Here is a 14273-nt window from a genome sequence, read left to right as displayed (position 1 = left end):
CTTCTATACTTTGATCATTCCTGAGTTTCTGCAGTCACCAAGGCCCCCAGCAGCAGGATGCTTCCCTGACTAAAACTAACAGCAGCAGTGTTCTGTGGGCATAAACATATAGTTACTTAGAAGACAATTAGACAAACACACTTGTCTGTTTAGCAAAAACAACATCAGTGGGGACAAAGACCAAGTGAATCAGGGAGTTTTGCCTAGGTTTGTTGTAGCAGAAGTGAAATACCTTCCTATAGAATAGGCATCAAACATAACCAGAAAGTGGTTAGCTGCCCCATAACAGATTTATAACTATTGTACCAGTGTGTTCATCCTGCCTGCCTACTGTGATTAACATACTGAGAATAGCACACTGGTAAAAGAACACACTAAGCACATTGGGCACAATGAGTATGTTGGTTACACAAAGGGTCCATATCTGAGTATGATCGTTGATGGCAATTCTTCTGCAGCAGCCTTCATGGTACCTTCGTTCATTTTGAAGACTAGTCAGCAAGGACAAAGCTTCCATTTCATTCCCAGCCTGATTTTTCTATGTCCTGACACTGAGACATAAGATCTTTTGATAATACAGTTCTGGCCACTTGTTTTGGAGGGCAAACCACTGGTGGGTTGTTTTTATGCTTTCTTCTTGAGCAAGAATTGCCACTGACTACAGAAATTAAAAAAAAAATGGGATTCTCTTAAATCTCAATTCTAGTTAAGGTATCCCATTAATTACAAAAAGTACAATGTAACTAAGAGGTCTAATTGCTTTTAGATAGTATAAATTATTCTTCTTAAAAGGGTGTTTGGCCTTCACAGGCCTTGTGTACAAAAGTGTCATATAGATGTGGAATTTATAGCTTCTTTTTTTGCGTTATTTGTTTGTAAAGCTTAGGCTTTACAAATTCAAAGACGATGTCTATACAATGCCCAAAAGGACTTATTGGGTAGCAAATTTGCTTGGCCATTTGCATCCTAATGGCAAAAGCAATTTCTTCAGCCAGAAGAGCTTGCTTTCTTTTCAGTTGCAAATGGAGATATTTTAAGGGAAAAGAAGCTATTTTGGATCAAAAGGGGGATTATTATGTCTCTTTATTTCTGACACTTGTCAAACCTCCCACCTCAATACAATTCTTCACAGGGCAGGGTCCGATGTCTCACCTCAAATGACCATACTTTTTATTAAAGTTAACCAGTCATTCAGCACTTTTAAATGTCAGTGGTTCTTATTCTCTGTGTGAGTGGTTCAAAATTAGAAGACGTAAAATGAAGTGGCATAGTAAAGCAGAGTCTTCCAGCCAGGATCAGAAGAGCAGTGTTATTTCTCTGTAGCTGTGTGACATCAGACCCCTCCTTGTGCTTTGGAAAGCTTCCTTTTTCTTATACTATGAGAAGGAGGGATGATGGGAGAGGTTAAGGTGATGGGATTTAAAGTTCACGTGGACCAACTCTCACAGAATACTTAGTGTAGGTCGGCCTCTCTATATACGTATTGTTGCAGTTGATCCTCTTAATGTTCGCAGGGAGATCTAGAGAGAACCAGTGTTCAGAGAAGTTGGGTGACTTAACTATGATTACACAGTGGGTGGATGGGAAATCACATATCTATCTGCGGTTACTGATGGCCATTCCCCCTATAATTTGCTGCTTCACCCAAAGTCCCAACAAACACTAAAGCTTTTTTTCTTGAAGTTCTGTTTAGTTCCTTGACACATGGAATTTCAGCATTTTATTTTTCTTTTCTTTTCTTTTTTAAGTTCAAGAGTAAAATAACCAAAGTAAGAAGACAAATTCTCACTTGGTATTCTCACAGCAATTCCATTGCTGTGCTGATATCTTGCACATGAAGCCGCTTTCCAACCATGGGTGCTAATATTAAACGAACACTACTATTCCTCTTAGGCTTTTTTAGACCAGAGTTAGACTAGCTTCATTTCAGATACACATGAAAATCTGCATTCTTGTTCATCATTTCTAGTTCTACATAAATTATGCAGCCCTTTCTGATCTCTGTGTAAATGCTCTAACCGCCACTGGAAGATTCACAGGAAACTCACAAACCAGATTACATACTGATGTAGATATTGTGTATGTTACCTTCTCTGGCATCAGGCATCCAGGGCATAATGTAGAAAGGAAGTAACTACTATCCTGAAGGACTCGGGCCAGTTCTCTTACAGAAAAAGGTGAAAATAGGCAAGTCACTCACTTAAAAGAAGAATCATCATCATCATCGTCATTATTATTATTATTATTTGACTCAGTACTTCAGCATAGCATCTTAGAGGTTCTCTAGAAAAAGGGTACTTTTACAGAAGTGAATCTAACCGTGTTTAGAAGAATAGCATCTCTCCCTTTTTTCCTTCGGCTTCTGCAACTTGGAAGACGAGCATCCATCTAAAGTGAGTAGGAGGAGTGGGCAGATGTCGAGGAATTCCTGAACCCAGCAGAACATCATTTGATAGAGTGTAAATGACTTAACTGTAGTGTAAGAAAGCTTCCCAGAGCAAATTACAATTCCATCACTGAACATTAGCGATGGAAGTTGACAGGTTTTATAAACCTTGAGATTCGGTTGGATTGGAAGACAGCTGTAGGAAAGGGAATAAAATGCCTCTGGGTAAGATTTTATGAAGGGTTTCTATGTCTATGATTTATTTTTTATGCCATAGGTAGCTTTATAACCAAAATAGTTATGATTTTAGCTGTACTGATGATGCAGAATGTAGCTGTGGGTGCAGATATAGAAATAGTTGTAAGGATGGTAGGGAATAAGAGAATTCTAGCTAACTACACACTATGTTTATACTTAATATGTATTTTTCAGCGTGATATTAATTATAACATCCATATTGTTATGTGAAATGTACTTTATAGAATGTAGGCAAAGGGTCAGAATCAGAAAATTCTAACAGAACACACACACTCTTCAAAGTTTTAGGTTACTGAACCCTGTTAATGTGTCAGATGTATTTGTAGCCCCATCCTCATTGAAATTAAAGCCTCCAGGCATGTGGCCTCAATGGAGTCTGTTTATGAGCTTTCTATATGTAGCTTTATCGGGTCAATTTAAGAAACACTTCTCTTTGCTTCAAACAGTGTCCCTGAAATAAAATAAAAGACACAAGAAGGAAGATGGTATGACATATTCCTGCCCTTAGGAAATAATATTTATGAAAGAAGTTTCTAGGCATATATTACATTTAAGAAAACTTTTCATAAAGACATTTGAACAATTGAAATATGAAGGTGTAAACATTTTTTCTGATCTATACTTACAAACAACTGTTCACTTGCTTCGAAGATAAAAATGTTGAAAGCAGGACAAACAGAGGAGGCCTGGCTTGTCGATTTTCAGAGAGTAGTTAAGATTTTAGGGACCATTCAGTATTTTTAACTTTAAAAATATGTTTCTGAGTTGGATGTGGTTGCGCACACCTTTAATTCCAGCACTCAGAAGGCAGAGGCAGGCAGAGTTAGAGGCCAGCCTGGTCTACAGAGCGAGTTTCAGGACAGCCAAAGAAATACAGAGACATCCTGTCTCAAAAAAAGAAACAAAGCAAAACAAACAAACAAAAAAACAAAAAACAAAAAAAAAAGAAAATGTGTTTTTGATAAACTGGGGATGAAGAATTGTGATGGAGAAGAAACAGGAACCGCTAATATGAAATGCTTGTTTTACTTAGGAGAATTGATGTTGGCTAGCAGGTACTGAGAAATTAGCAGTGACTAAAAGACCAGAAGCTTTGAGGTGAAAGCTTCTGGAATTGTCTTCTCAGGTCAGCACACGGAAGCTGCGGTCCAGAGTGCGCAATGTCTATGCACTGTGCAGGCAGCCAAATTTGGTAACGTTTTAGAGTCTCCCACATGGGACTGATTTGAAGGCATGGGGAGGGTCATGGAGAACAGCTGGGGCTCAGCACTGCGAGAGGCCAGAGGGGGCCATTTAATAAAGGTGTGGCCTCAGCTGCAGTTGATGCCTCAGGACTGAAGGGATCATGGAGAGAAGTTGAGGCTTGGTACCATGTGGAAGGGTCGTAGTTTCTGAAGAGAGCCCAGGAGAGGCTCTTCATGGAGATGCAACTCAGTTGCATGGGAGAACCCAGAAATTTGGAGATGACCGCCGAGGCGGCAGCAGACGTGAAGAGGAGCCAGCCTGAGCCTCTGACACATCCTATATGTGCTATGGTCATCCTTTCGAAGCCTAAACATCTGAGTGACAGAAATGTGACAGTGATCTTACTCGGCTAGGCTTTGGTTTTGCTTTGATTTGATTGTGACTGTGTCCTGACTCTTCCCTTTCGGAAAAAGAGGCAATCAATCCGTGTGGGAGGGCATGGAAGGAGGTGAGCAGGAAAATGATGGGGGGAGGGAGGATGGAGGAAAATGAGTCAATTTTATTTCAAATTTTAAAAGCTAAAGTATTTATCTATATTTTAAAAAAATTAAAGTATTTTCAGGACCCTCCAGTTAAGAACTTTGGAATTTTAAAGACGTTTTGAATTTTTGAAAAGACTTGGAATTTTGGAGAAGTCGTGGATATTTTACAGGGACTTTTACTTTGAAAGAGACTTATGTTTTAAAGAGACTGAACTTTTCAATTGTTTTGATTTTTAAGCACGATGGAAATGCTCGTTTTGTAGTATTTTGCATTATGATATTGACGTTAACATAGAATCTTGGGGATAAGCAAAGAAAGGAAAGGTTCTTGTTGAATAGTAGCGTGTCTGTGTGTCAAGTTGGCAGGGGTTCAGTTGTGCTGGCTAGTTTGATGTTTACTTCACACAGTCTGGAGACATTTGGAAAGAGGAAACTCAGCTGGGAAAATGCCCTCATCAGCATGGCCTGTGAGGAAGGCTATAGGGTATTTTCCTAATTGATGACTGATGGGGAAGGATTCAACTCACTGTGGGTTGTCTCAGCCCAGAGCATGTAGTCCTGCGTGCTATGAAAAAGCAGACAGAGCCCAAGGAGCACGCTAATAATCAACATGCTTCTAAGATACCTGTGCCTCTCTATGCTTCCAGGATCGTGCCTTGAATTCCTGCTCTGAGTTCCTGGATGATGGACTAAAAGCCTTCCTCCTCACATTCCTTTTGGTCAGTTTTTTTTTTTCACAGCAATAGAAATAACCTAAGATGGAGCCATTGCCAAGAGAAACCTCAGAAGGTATTCATGATAGAGGCCATTTTTGCTCTCTCGGTGGTTATTTTACAGTGACTGATGATGGCCTTCAGTCTTTAAAGCTACAAAGTAGGTGCAAAGTTTCCAGTTCACACGACAGCCTCCCACAGCAAAGAACCAAGTGGTACAATATGCTGCGAATCTCCAGGTCAGAAATATGGTAGACCTATTACATGCAGAACTGAAAGAAGCTAAATACATCGCGATCACATCGTTCAAATACTTAACTCCATGGATGAATAACATGAAATTCAGAAGTTTTCTGGCTTTGTTAGAATCTCCAGCCAGTGGAAACCCCAGGAACAGATGTACAACCCAGCTACTGCATTCTGCATTGCTGTGACTTAGAGGACTTCTGTCTGGCCTCTGCGCTCCCTAGCAGGTGTTCCTGAGTCATGCATTCCCTTGGAGATGCTTGATATCCTGCCTGGAATTGGGAGCACTTACAAGAAGGTGAGTTGGGTAGCTATTTTATCTCAAGTATCCATACTAGATAGATATATTTTCTCTCTAAATAACTTCAGTTTAAAGGAATGGAAACAAGAGGACAGACAATGTGAGCAAGGGAGATCAAGAAGGGGACCCTCCGAGCGTCATGATAGGTAAGGTCAGTCATGTCACAACTGCTTTGACCCTAGTGATTTAAAACCGTGTGCAGAGCTTTGGGAATACTGTGTAATGCAGCATGGCAATTGGATAGGACGCGGCTTCAGATGGCCACTGGAATCTCAAGGTGGAGGTCACTATGACATTTGGAGGAGGCTTTGATGCAATCCTTGGGGTATGAAGGGAGATGTCAGAGAGAAAGGGAGCCACGGGATAGGGAGACGAAACGCGCGGACAGTGAGTTTCAAGATTTTCCTGCAAAGTAGAAAGTCCGAGATGTATGGGGCGACAAGGTCAAGTCAAGGTCTTTTGAAGACAAGGGCTTTTCACCTGTGTTTGGTGAGATGAAGGAGGACTTTGGCTGCTTTGGACCGACCTCCCGCACACAAGCAAATGCAGGGCCGCGGCGCTGCCAGGCTGTGCGCACTAGATGGCAGTAGCGGGGCCCTTTCTGCTGGGCTCCCGGTCCTATAAGGCGCTTGCTTGTTTAAGTACAGTCTCATTTAGTTGGAGCTGCAGGGGAGTGAGGGAGAGGAGGGTAGGAAAGAAGAGAGCGGGAGAGCTCGAGGAAGAACAGGGCTCGCTGTGTTGACACGAGTCTCGGCTGCGAGCATCCTTCAGGACCTGGGCTCGCGCTCTCGGAGAGGAGAGCGAGGTTGTGCCTGGATTCGCTGGAGTCTGGTTCTTCCTGGTGGCCAGAGCCGGGAGAACCCTGAGGGAAACCGAGGGAAGCGAGCGGCGCGTTTTACTAGAGAGAGCAGGAGTGAGCAGAGACGGCTGGAGCGCGAGGCAACATGAGGACCTACTGGCTGCACAGCGTCTGGGTGCTGGGGTTTTTCCTGTCCCTCTTCTCATTGCAAGGTAGGGGGAGCCTGCAGCGACCCCGTGCGCCCCCTCTTGCCGCTGTTGGCTCCAGGATGCCCGGTGGGGTCACCGGCACTCTGGGTCTACATAGAATCCGGCTTATTGGCAAGTGCGGTGATGCCCTTCTTCCCTTGGTGCTGGTCCAGGCTGGGTCCCGAGGCAAACGGGAGCCTGCAGACTTGCTGCAATATCCGTGCTGCCGTTGGCGGATCCAGACCTGGCCTGTGCGGGCTGGGGGGCAGAGAGGCGCGAGTGCGGGTGCCGGTGCCGGTGCTGGTGCGTGTGTGTGTGTGTGTGTGTGTGTGTGTGTGTCTGTGTGTGTGTGTGTTTGATGCTAGTGTGCTAGTGGGAGACGGTGGCGGGGGACACTGGGGTTGCTCCTCTGTAAACTCCGAGTGCTGCCTTGGTATTTGCTGTCCCCGCGTCCGCGGTGCTGATACCTCTGCATTCCTGCTCTTCCAGGAGGGAATTGACATTAACTTTAGGAGGCTGCTGGGTAGCTGCTTGCCACCTTACCCTGCACTTGCGTTTCTAGACAGAACAACCCCTACAAGATTCTTCTGTCCCTAGATGAGGGAGGGGTGATAGTGGATGAGAGAAGGAAATCTGTCAGAGAGAGAGAGGGAGAGAGAGAGAGAGAGAGAGAGAGAGAGAGAGAGAGAGAATATGCACTTGAGAATTAATTCACGGGTTAATTAATAACTGGCTCTGAACGGTCAGTGTGTTTTATGCTTTAGGGCACTGAATACCTAGTACTGGGTGTTTACTTTGAAAATGTCTTGGTTCTGTGTTTAGGGGAGATTGTGAAGTCAATTTAGGAAGGTTAAAAATCCAAACACATACATACTCTTTGCATTTCACTTGAAGCTGGGAATCCAGAGCCCTCATATATGTTATACATCCCTACAGTACACAGAACCACTCCAAAATAAGGATATATTGTTTTTTGTTTTTTGAGTTCCTCTATCTCGCCATTCCCTTCGCTGATAGGAGCCTTGCACGTTTAGCTATTGAGACTCTTCTCTTCCACGCTACCATTGATGGTTCTACTACCCCTTCGTGCTCCGGCATCCTGTCATCATTAGGACCTGTGCCCACTTGCATTCTCTCAATTCTGAACATGCAGGGCTTCTCATTTGTTCCCCCCCCCCTCTCTCTCACACACACACACACACAAACACACACACCAGCCTCTCATGAATACTCACCATGAAATGACCACACTGGCAATCCTCCCCTAGATTTTCTTCTGATAGCTGATTGCTAATGTTACATTTGTGGGTTTGACTTTTCAATGCTAGGGGATATTTTGTGTGGCTATACAGCCCTCTTGCCAAAGGAAATGAGAATAGACTCCTGGCTGTTTACTAGTTGAGGCACTGCAAGTAATTAAATACAATGTTCAAGTTCTCTTTTTTGAAATATATATAGACTGATGGCTGGAACTCACCCATAGCACAATTACAAGTTATAGGTTCTACAAACTTCCTCTCAGGGCTCACTGACCTCTTCCCTTCTTGTCTAAATTGTTAGGTCTTATGATATATAGCTCTTTGACTAAACATGCCTGTATGAAAAAACAGTATCTTGACAGAAAAGATAGTATTTCAATCCATTCTAGAAAACTGAATATTTACATTTTATTGTCTCTTTCTCCCTGCCCCTAGTGCTGTCACTACTTTATCTATGATTTCTGATGTTGTATTTCAGCCTTTCATTTATTATTTATTTATTTTACACTGAGACATTAGCAACAATGTGATTGTATTATGCCAGTAACTGGTGGGGGGCATCTTTTCTTCCTTCTTATATTTAACTAGGAACTTAGCTCTTCAGATAAAGCACTAAGTCATTTCATGTTTCTCTTAAGTTTGAGTAAAGCTGTGGAATATTCATTACACAGTCATAGGGTTTCATGAGTGAAGGACAGAGCAAAATGCTGAGCTGATGTCACATGGCGCTTATGAAGGATGGTGAGGTCAGGTGGAACACGAAACCAGATCATCATATTCCAGGAGATCTTGCCACCAGAAAGGCATGTCCTTAGTTTTCTTCAGTAAGAACATTGTTTTCTCCAGTGTGAATTTATTAAGACACAGTAGCATTGTTTGTGCAAAGTAGTTTTTCTCTCTGAGAATATCATTTTCAAAGAGGGGAGATTTCAAGGGTCATTAAACAGAGACCAGTGACTCATGAGAAGGGGGCCCATTTCTCAAGCACTGAAATACCCTGATGGGCGGTTAAGAGCAGGGAGTGGTAGCTTTGAATAATAAGCTACCCAGGGCAAGAAGGTCATGCAGCCTGATGAGAGTAAGCAAAACGCTCACTACCAACACTTGTCAGACATACCCTTTCCTTCTGTCATCTTGAAAATTCTGGGAAAGGCTGTCAGACAAAATGTTCTATGCCTTCACCCCAGTACATGGAAATGCTGCATGCACACACACACAGACACACACACACACACACACACACACACACACACACACACACATTCTTGGTGTCAGAGTGAGTGGCCTTTTTAAAAAGCAGCTCCATCTGCAGCAGGTGGTTTCTGCTGTTTCTCATGATCATCGTCATGGATTCACAGATGAATGCTGCCATTGGTGTTCATTTTCATTAGATTCTACTTGTTCAGAATTCTGAACATGTCTTACTCTATGTGTTTCTGAGATGCAGGGGTATTTACTGTATAATTTGGATTAGCCCCAGGAGACAGAGACGACAAAGTTAGCTCTGTAGCCAATGGCAGTTCTGACATATATTGGTAAGGGTCAGTGATAGTTATTGTTCCGGTTCACAGTGTTCATGTAATGATCACCATCATTATTTTGAAATAGGTTATCCATGATATTGTTGCCAAGATATATTTATGTATGAGTTAAAGGAAAAAACAGTTTTTGTTGGGATTTCTCCAAATACTTTACAGCACTTTCATAAAATTGATACTTTTCTTCTACACATCATCCTTCTGATATTGGCAGGGACAATTTCTAACATGTTAGTGTTGACAATGTTGACAAACTGATAAGATTGCATAGCAGCTAGCTCTGTTTTTTTGGATATTCTGATAACTGTATATTAATGACATGCAGTTTGCAAAGTGTCTAATATTTGTGATTGTACTGTTATCTTCTCATTTGCCTGTAACCTTAAGGAAGCGAGAAGTAAGAAAAAAGAGTTCAAGTGAGGGTTTTGGTTCTTTTCTTTTCTTTTCTTTTTTGGAATGGAGAGGAAAACAAAACAGCCAACAAAGTGCACCCTATTCAAGACTGTCCACTTTGTGCTTCATTTATTTTGAGGCCCCTGTTTCATTAACTCAGATCTGGCTGGGTCCCCTTGTCATCTGGCAACTGTCCCTTCTTTCTCATGCTCCAGATTCAGAACCAAAGAGCAGCCAGTACTATGCTCTGAGGTTGGCTCTGTTCTCAATTTGGCATCTGGAATGGCAGTAGCCGTGTGCCCTTTGAGGACTGTAGAGGAGATGAAATCCACTTGGCCCACCCTACCCCCATCTTTGGTTCATCTGGGCATGAAGGTCGCCTTGGCTTCTGCCTGAAGCCAGATTTGGATTGTTGAGTGGCCAGGAGAAGAGGAGAGTATACTTCTACTACATCATAGACAATACAATCAACCCTCAGGGGGCGCTCACACCAGCTGCTTAGTATGGAAGCTACAGACATGCCTAGGATGTGAGCTCTTCTTACAGACACCATTAGTAGCCTTCCCATGTCTATCTCAATGTGACTGGTTCACAACAGTGCTAATGACCTCACTTTCCATATAATTGCAGTGAAGATAAATTGGTGAAGCAGTTACACGTGTTTGTGATACTTTTTCAGGCAAGATAATCCTACATGAAGTATGTTTTAAGAGCTGAAGTTGCATGCTGTCTCCAAGGTATTCACTGTAACAAATGTTGAAGGACCTTAAGCAATTAAATAGTAGAGATAAATCGCTGTCTGCAGATGCAACCTTATGCCAGATGCAGATGTTGATATTAATCCTGTCCCCAAGAATAACCTAGAACCAACTCAATGAACATTGACTACAGAGCTTCTAAATCTCTTACATTTGAATTTCAAAAAATGTTTAATAATATTTGATTAAAAATAATGCATTCACTTTTAGAAAAGTTTAGCCATTTCTCCAGAGGGTTGTTTTCTCTCTCAATTTTTTAAGTAGTTGAAAAGACCTTGTCACAGATTTAGTGATAATTATTAATTACATACAACTGTGTCTTAAATTATTACCCTGAGTTCTGAAAATATGGGTGTATTTTACAAGTATTTTATTAGTTTACAAAGATGCAGTATAACCTGGAAGTAAAGCAATTGTCCTTAATACCTTAGGAATTCTTTTATTTGATAAATGTCAACACCAGAGGTCTATGATTCATTTTACACAGTTCTTATCAGATCCAGAAACTACTTTGTCTTTTATAACAGTGTTTGCCTACTAAGATATTTTTCACTTTTCCTACATAGTCTTTTTTTTCTATATTTATCCTACATGGCATATTTCCATTAATAAATAAATGGTTTCTTGTGTTATAATTCATTTTTAATACCCCCCCATTGTTCATAAATACTTGGCTTCCCCCCCTTATCACCTGAGGACATTTATTTGCAAACATCATCAGTATTGGTCTGGACCCTAAGTAGAAATGATGGTCACATGGAAAGGACATAGGATAGCACAGGAATACCTTTGCTTGCTTTGGAATTCATTGTTTCCTGGTAAAATGGTGGTAATAATCTCATGGGAGCCTCCCTTTTCTGATTAGTTCAGGTAATAGTGCTTGCCTTGTGTCAGGATGCATGATTTGCATATTGAAAAGCATTATTTGCTTCTGTGGAGAAGATAATGAGTTAAATTAAAAGGAATTACCTGGCTTTTTGCAACAGTCTGAGCAGCATTTATCTGTGTTCACATCTATCTCTTTCCCTTTCCTCCATTCTCTTTCTCACCTTTCTCTGGACCTGGGTGCGAGCCATATTGAACTCTCAGCGCTAATTTAATGCTGAGGAGAGATACAGTGTTGCTACAGGGTTACATAAGCTGCTTTGCTGTCCTGCTCTGCTCAAAGGCCTGAAGCCAAAATGCAAGAGAACACACAGGTCCACGTGTAATTCCGTGCTAACCACCTTTGTTTCCATTTCCCATAAGCCTACAATGTCATTGAATATTTTAGCTTGCAGTACTGAGAAATTGCTAGAGGAAGGAAGAACTGTTAGGCGATCTAGATTTCAATTAACTTTGCCACTGTGGCTGTGTAACTCTCTGTGAATCACTGTTGTTTAGTAAATGAGACTGAGAATCTCCAAGATTAATAAATCTTGCTGAGGTGGCAGTAGACCAGAACTCTGCTGCTCAAATAACCTCTATCTCTTCCCTTCTACAAGGTCCCTCCCTCCTCATTTCAGTATGAAACAAGGTCAGACCAAACTAAAGGAATTAAAATATGCTAGCATCATTGACATGTACACACAATGATACTCTTCCATTGAAATAACAATGATACTTAGAGGATATTTTTAGCTTTCATTTACTGGGCCATATTTTAGTCCTATTTCAAGTGTAGCATTGAGTATGTTTAAATTAACAATGCAACTTTGTTTATGACTCAAATGAATAAGGAAACAAAAATAATCCACATGCATGTCTTATTTAATGCAGGTGCCTACCTCCATTTCTTTTCTTTAAAAGGTAATATATACACCTATGACAGATAGGAAACTATAGTCAGCTTCTAGAACTGAACTGCAGGCAGCTATGAAGAATTCCATAGTAGTTGTCTTGGGGTGAAAATTTTGGGGTGTTTTGACTGGTTCATGTCTGGTCTGGACAATGCCTGTCCAGGCCAGCTCCTGCTCATCGCCTTTGTCTGCATAGGAAGAGGAAGAATCTCCCTAAAGCTGCTTTTCCCTCATGTGGTAGAGTGAGGCGAATCCCAGTGCCCTAACTGAAGCTTATGCTAACATATCAGATGCAGGTTGAAAGTTGATCTCACTAATGACAATGGTTTTGTCACTGAAATTTTAATTTCCTATCTTTCCCATTAGGCAGTGATGTGGTTTGTACTGAGGAGGAAGAAGAGTGGGCATTCTGTGGGCTTAAAGTTATTTTTGTGTTTATGATGTGAGCTATATGAAAAATAGGTAGTTATGTCATTTAGTTTGGGTATAAACAAAGTACAGATTATAGAAAAGTGGGTGGATAGGCAAAAATAACAACTGCTATGCTTTCCTTCCTTTCTGGCTCTTTTCCTTCCTTCTATAAATATTTATTAGTCCTCAAGTCAACACTGTTGTAAACCTTATAGCAAGGAAGACAGGCACTCAAAAGATAATAAATTAATTACCTTTATAATGAAATATAATGAGGGAGAGTTTAGAGTACCATGACTACATGTTTCAGGTAAATTTAACTTAGTCTATAGAGCTAGGAAAGTATTCCCATAGTCAACTGATGCATAATTAGAGTTTGAGTGAAAAGTGGGATTTAGATATGTAAAGTGAGGCTTAGACAGAGATCTCACAGCCAAAGGGAAACCTACAAAGGCTTCAATGTACTGCACAGACCACCATATTCCAGAAATCTAAGGAATAGAAGGAGGACAAAATCCAATAGGGAAGGAAATGACAGAAGTCAAGGCTGGAGGAGTGTGGTATGCCTAGCCCCATGGAATCCAGAGGAGCAGTAGAGACAGATGTAGCTTCTTATAAAGTAGAAGTATTTTCTAATAAAGAGAAATTATTAGAAATTTCAAGCAGGGATTTGCTACCTGCACTGTGAGCTTCTGGGAGAGACTTCAAGTTGCCTTAAAGAGAAAGGAAGAGATTAACTGAAAAGTAGCTGCCCAGGGGTGAGGTGGATGGGGTGATGGGAAGAAATGTGCAGTCATTGTCATAGAGGAACACATTGAGGAGACTGAGGCAGAATCCTGAGCAGGTTAGGCAGAGGATCCACATTTACAATTGGGTTTACAATTGAAAATGGATGTGTATGGATATTTCTTCTCCTCCAACTCTAGCCTTAACGTAAAAGCTTTCAAAGTCATACTGTACTCCCTTGCAACATCTGAGGACAGAGATGTAAAGCAAGTTAACGAGGAGTTGACATTGAAGCCCAGGCTCCTGTCTCCAGATGTAGGCACTTTCCATTGTACTATGCTTCCCACTATAACCAATAGTTTAAATGGTAAAGGCTTACAGAACTAAACAGAAGACTGGTCTCTGGTTCTCCACAAACATGGCCTTGGGCAAGCCATTCTCTGATTCTGGAAATAGTCTTTGAGTTGCCTTTGCATTCCAAATATGAGGTGAGTCTATGATTTTACTGCGACTGGGGAGAAGTCTAGTCTTAATTAGCAAAGCAATGGAATTAAATACTATTCTAAAAGCAATGCACTTTTATTAGATTCAAGTACATACAGAAAAACCAATTCCTTACAAATAATTTCAAGGAGAATATCATCTTGCTGATTTTCTTTTGCGTGACCAGATTAAAAATGAAATTTTTTTTGTAATTGATGGCAGCATCATGTATTTACAATTCAGTCACAGAAATTATAGCATTAGCTCTTCCTGGCACACATTATAGCTGATTTGTGTGATAATATAAAA

At 41.2% G+C, this 14273-nt stretch overlaps 1 protein-coding gene across 4 annotated transcripts in view; it reads left to right on the top strand.

Annotated features, from left to right (window-relative positions):
- Positions 1–6300: 6300 nt before the first annotated feature.
- Positions 6301–14273, top strand: part of LOC121461879 (limbic system associated membrane protein) — a 2099220-nt gene continuing 2091247 nt past the window's right edge. For all 4 annotated transcript variants that reach the window (XM_041673213.1, XM_041673212.1, XM_041673214.1 and 1 more), the window contains exon 1: positions 6301–6642. In XM_041673213.1, the coding sequence (XP_041529147.1) occupies positions 6576–6642 (67 nt within the window). In that variant the 5' untranslated portion in view covers positions 6301–6575. The remainder of the gene's footprint in view (positions 6643–14273) is intronic.

The sequence above is a fragment of the Microtus oregoni genome, unplaced genomic scaffold, assembly GCF_018167655.1.
Source record: "Microtus oregoni isolate MIOR12 unplaced genomic scaffold, Mior012 000023F_ref0000262, whole genome shotgun sequence".
Lineage (NCBI taxonomy): Eukaryota > Metazoa > Chordata > Mammalia > Rodentia > Cricetidae > Microtus > Microtus oregoni.
This window is presented reverse-complemented; position numbering and strand designations above follow the sequence as displayed.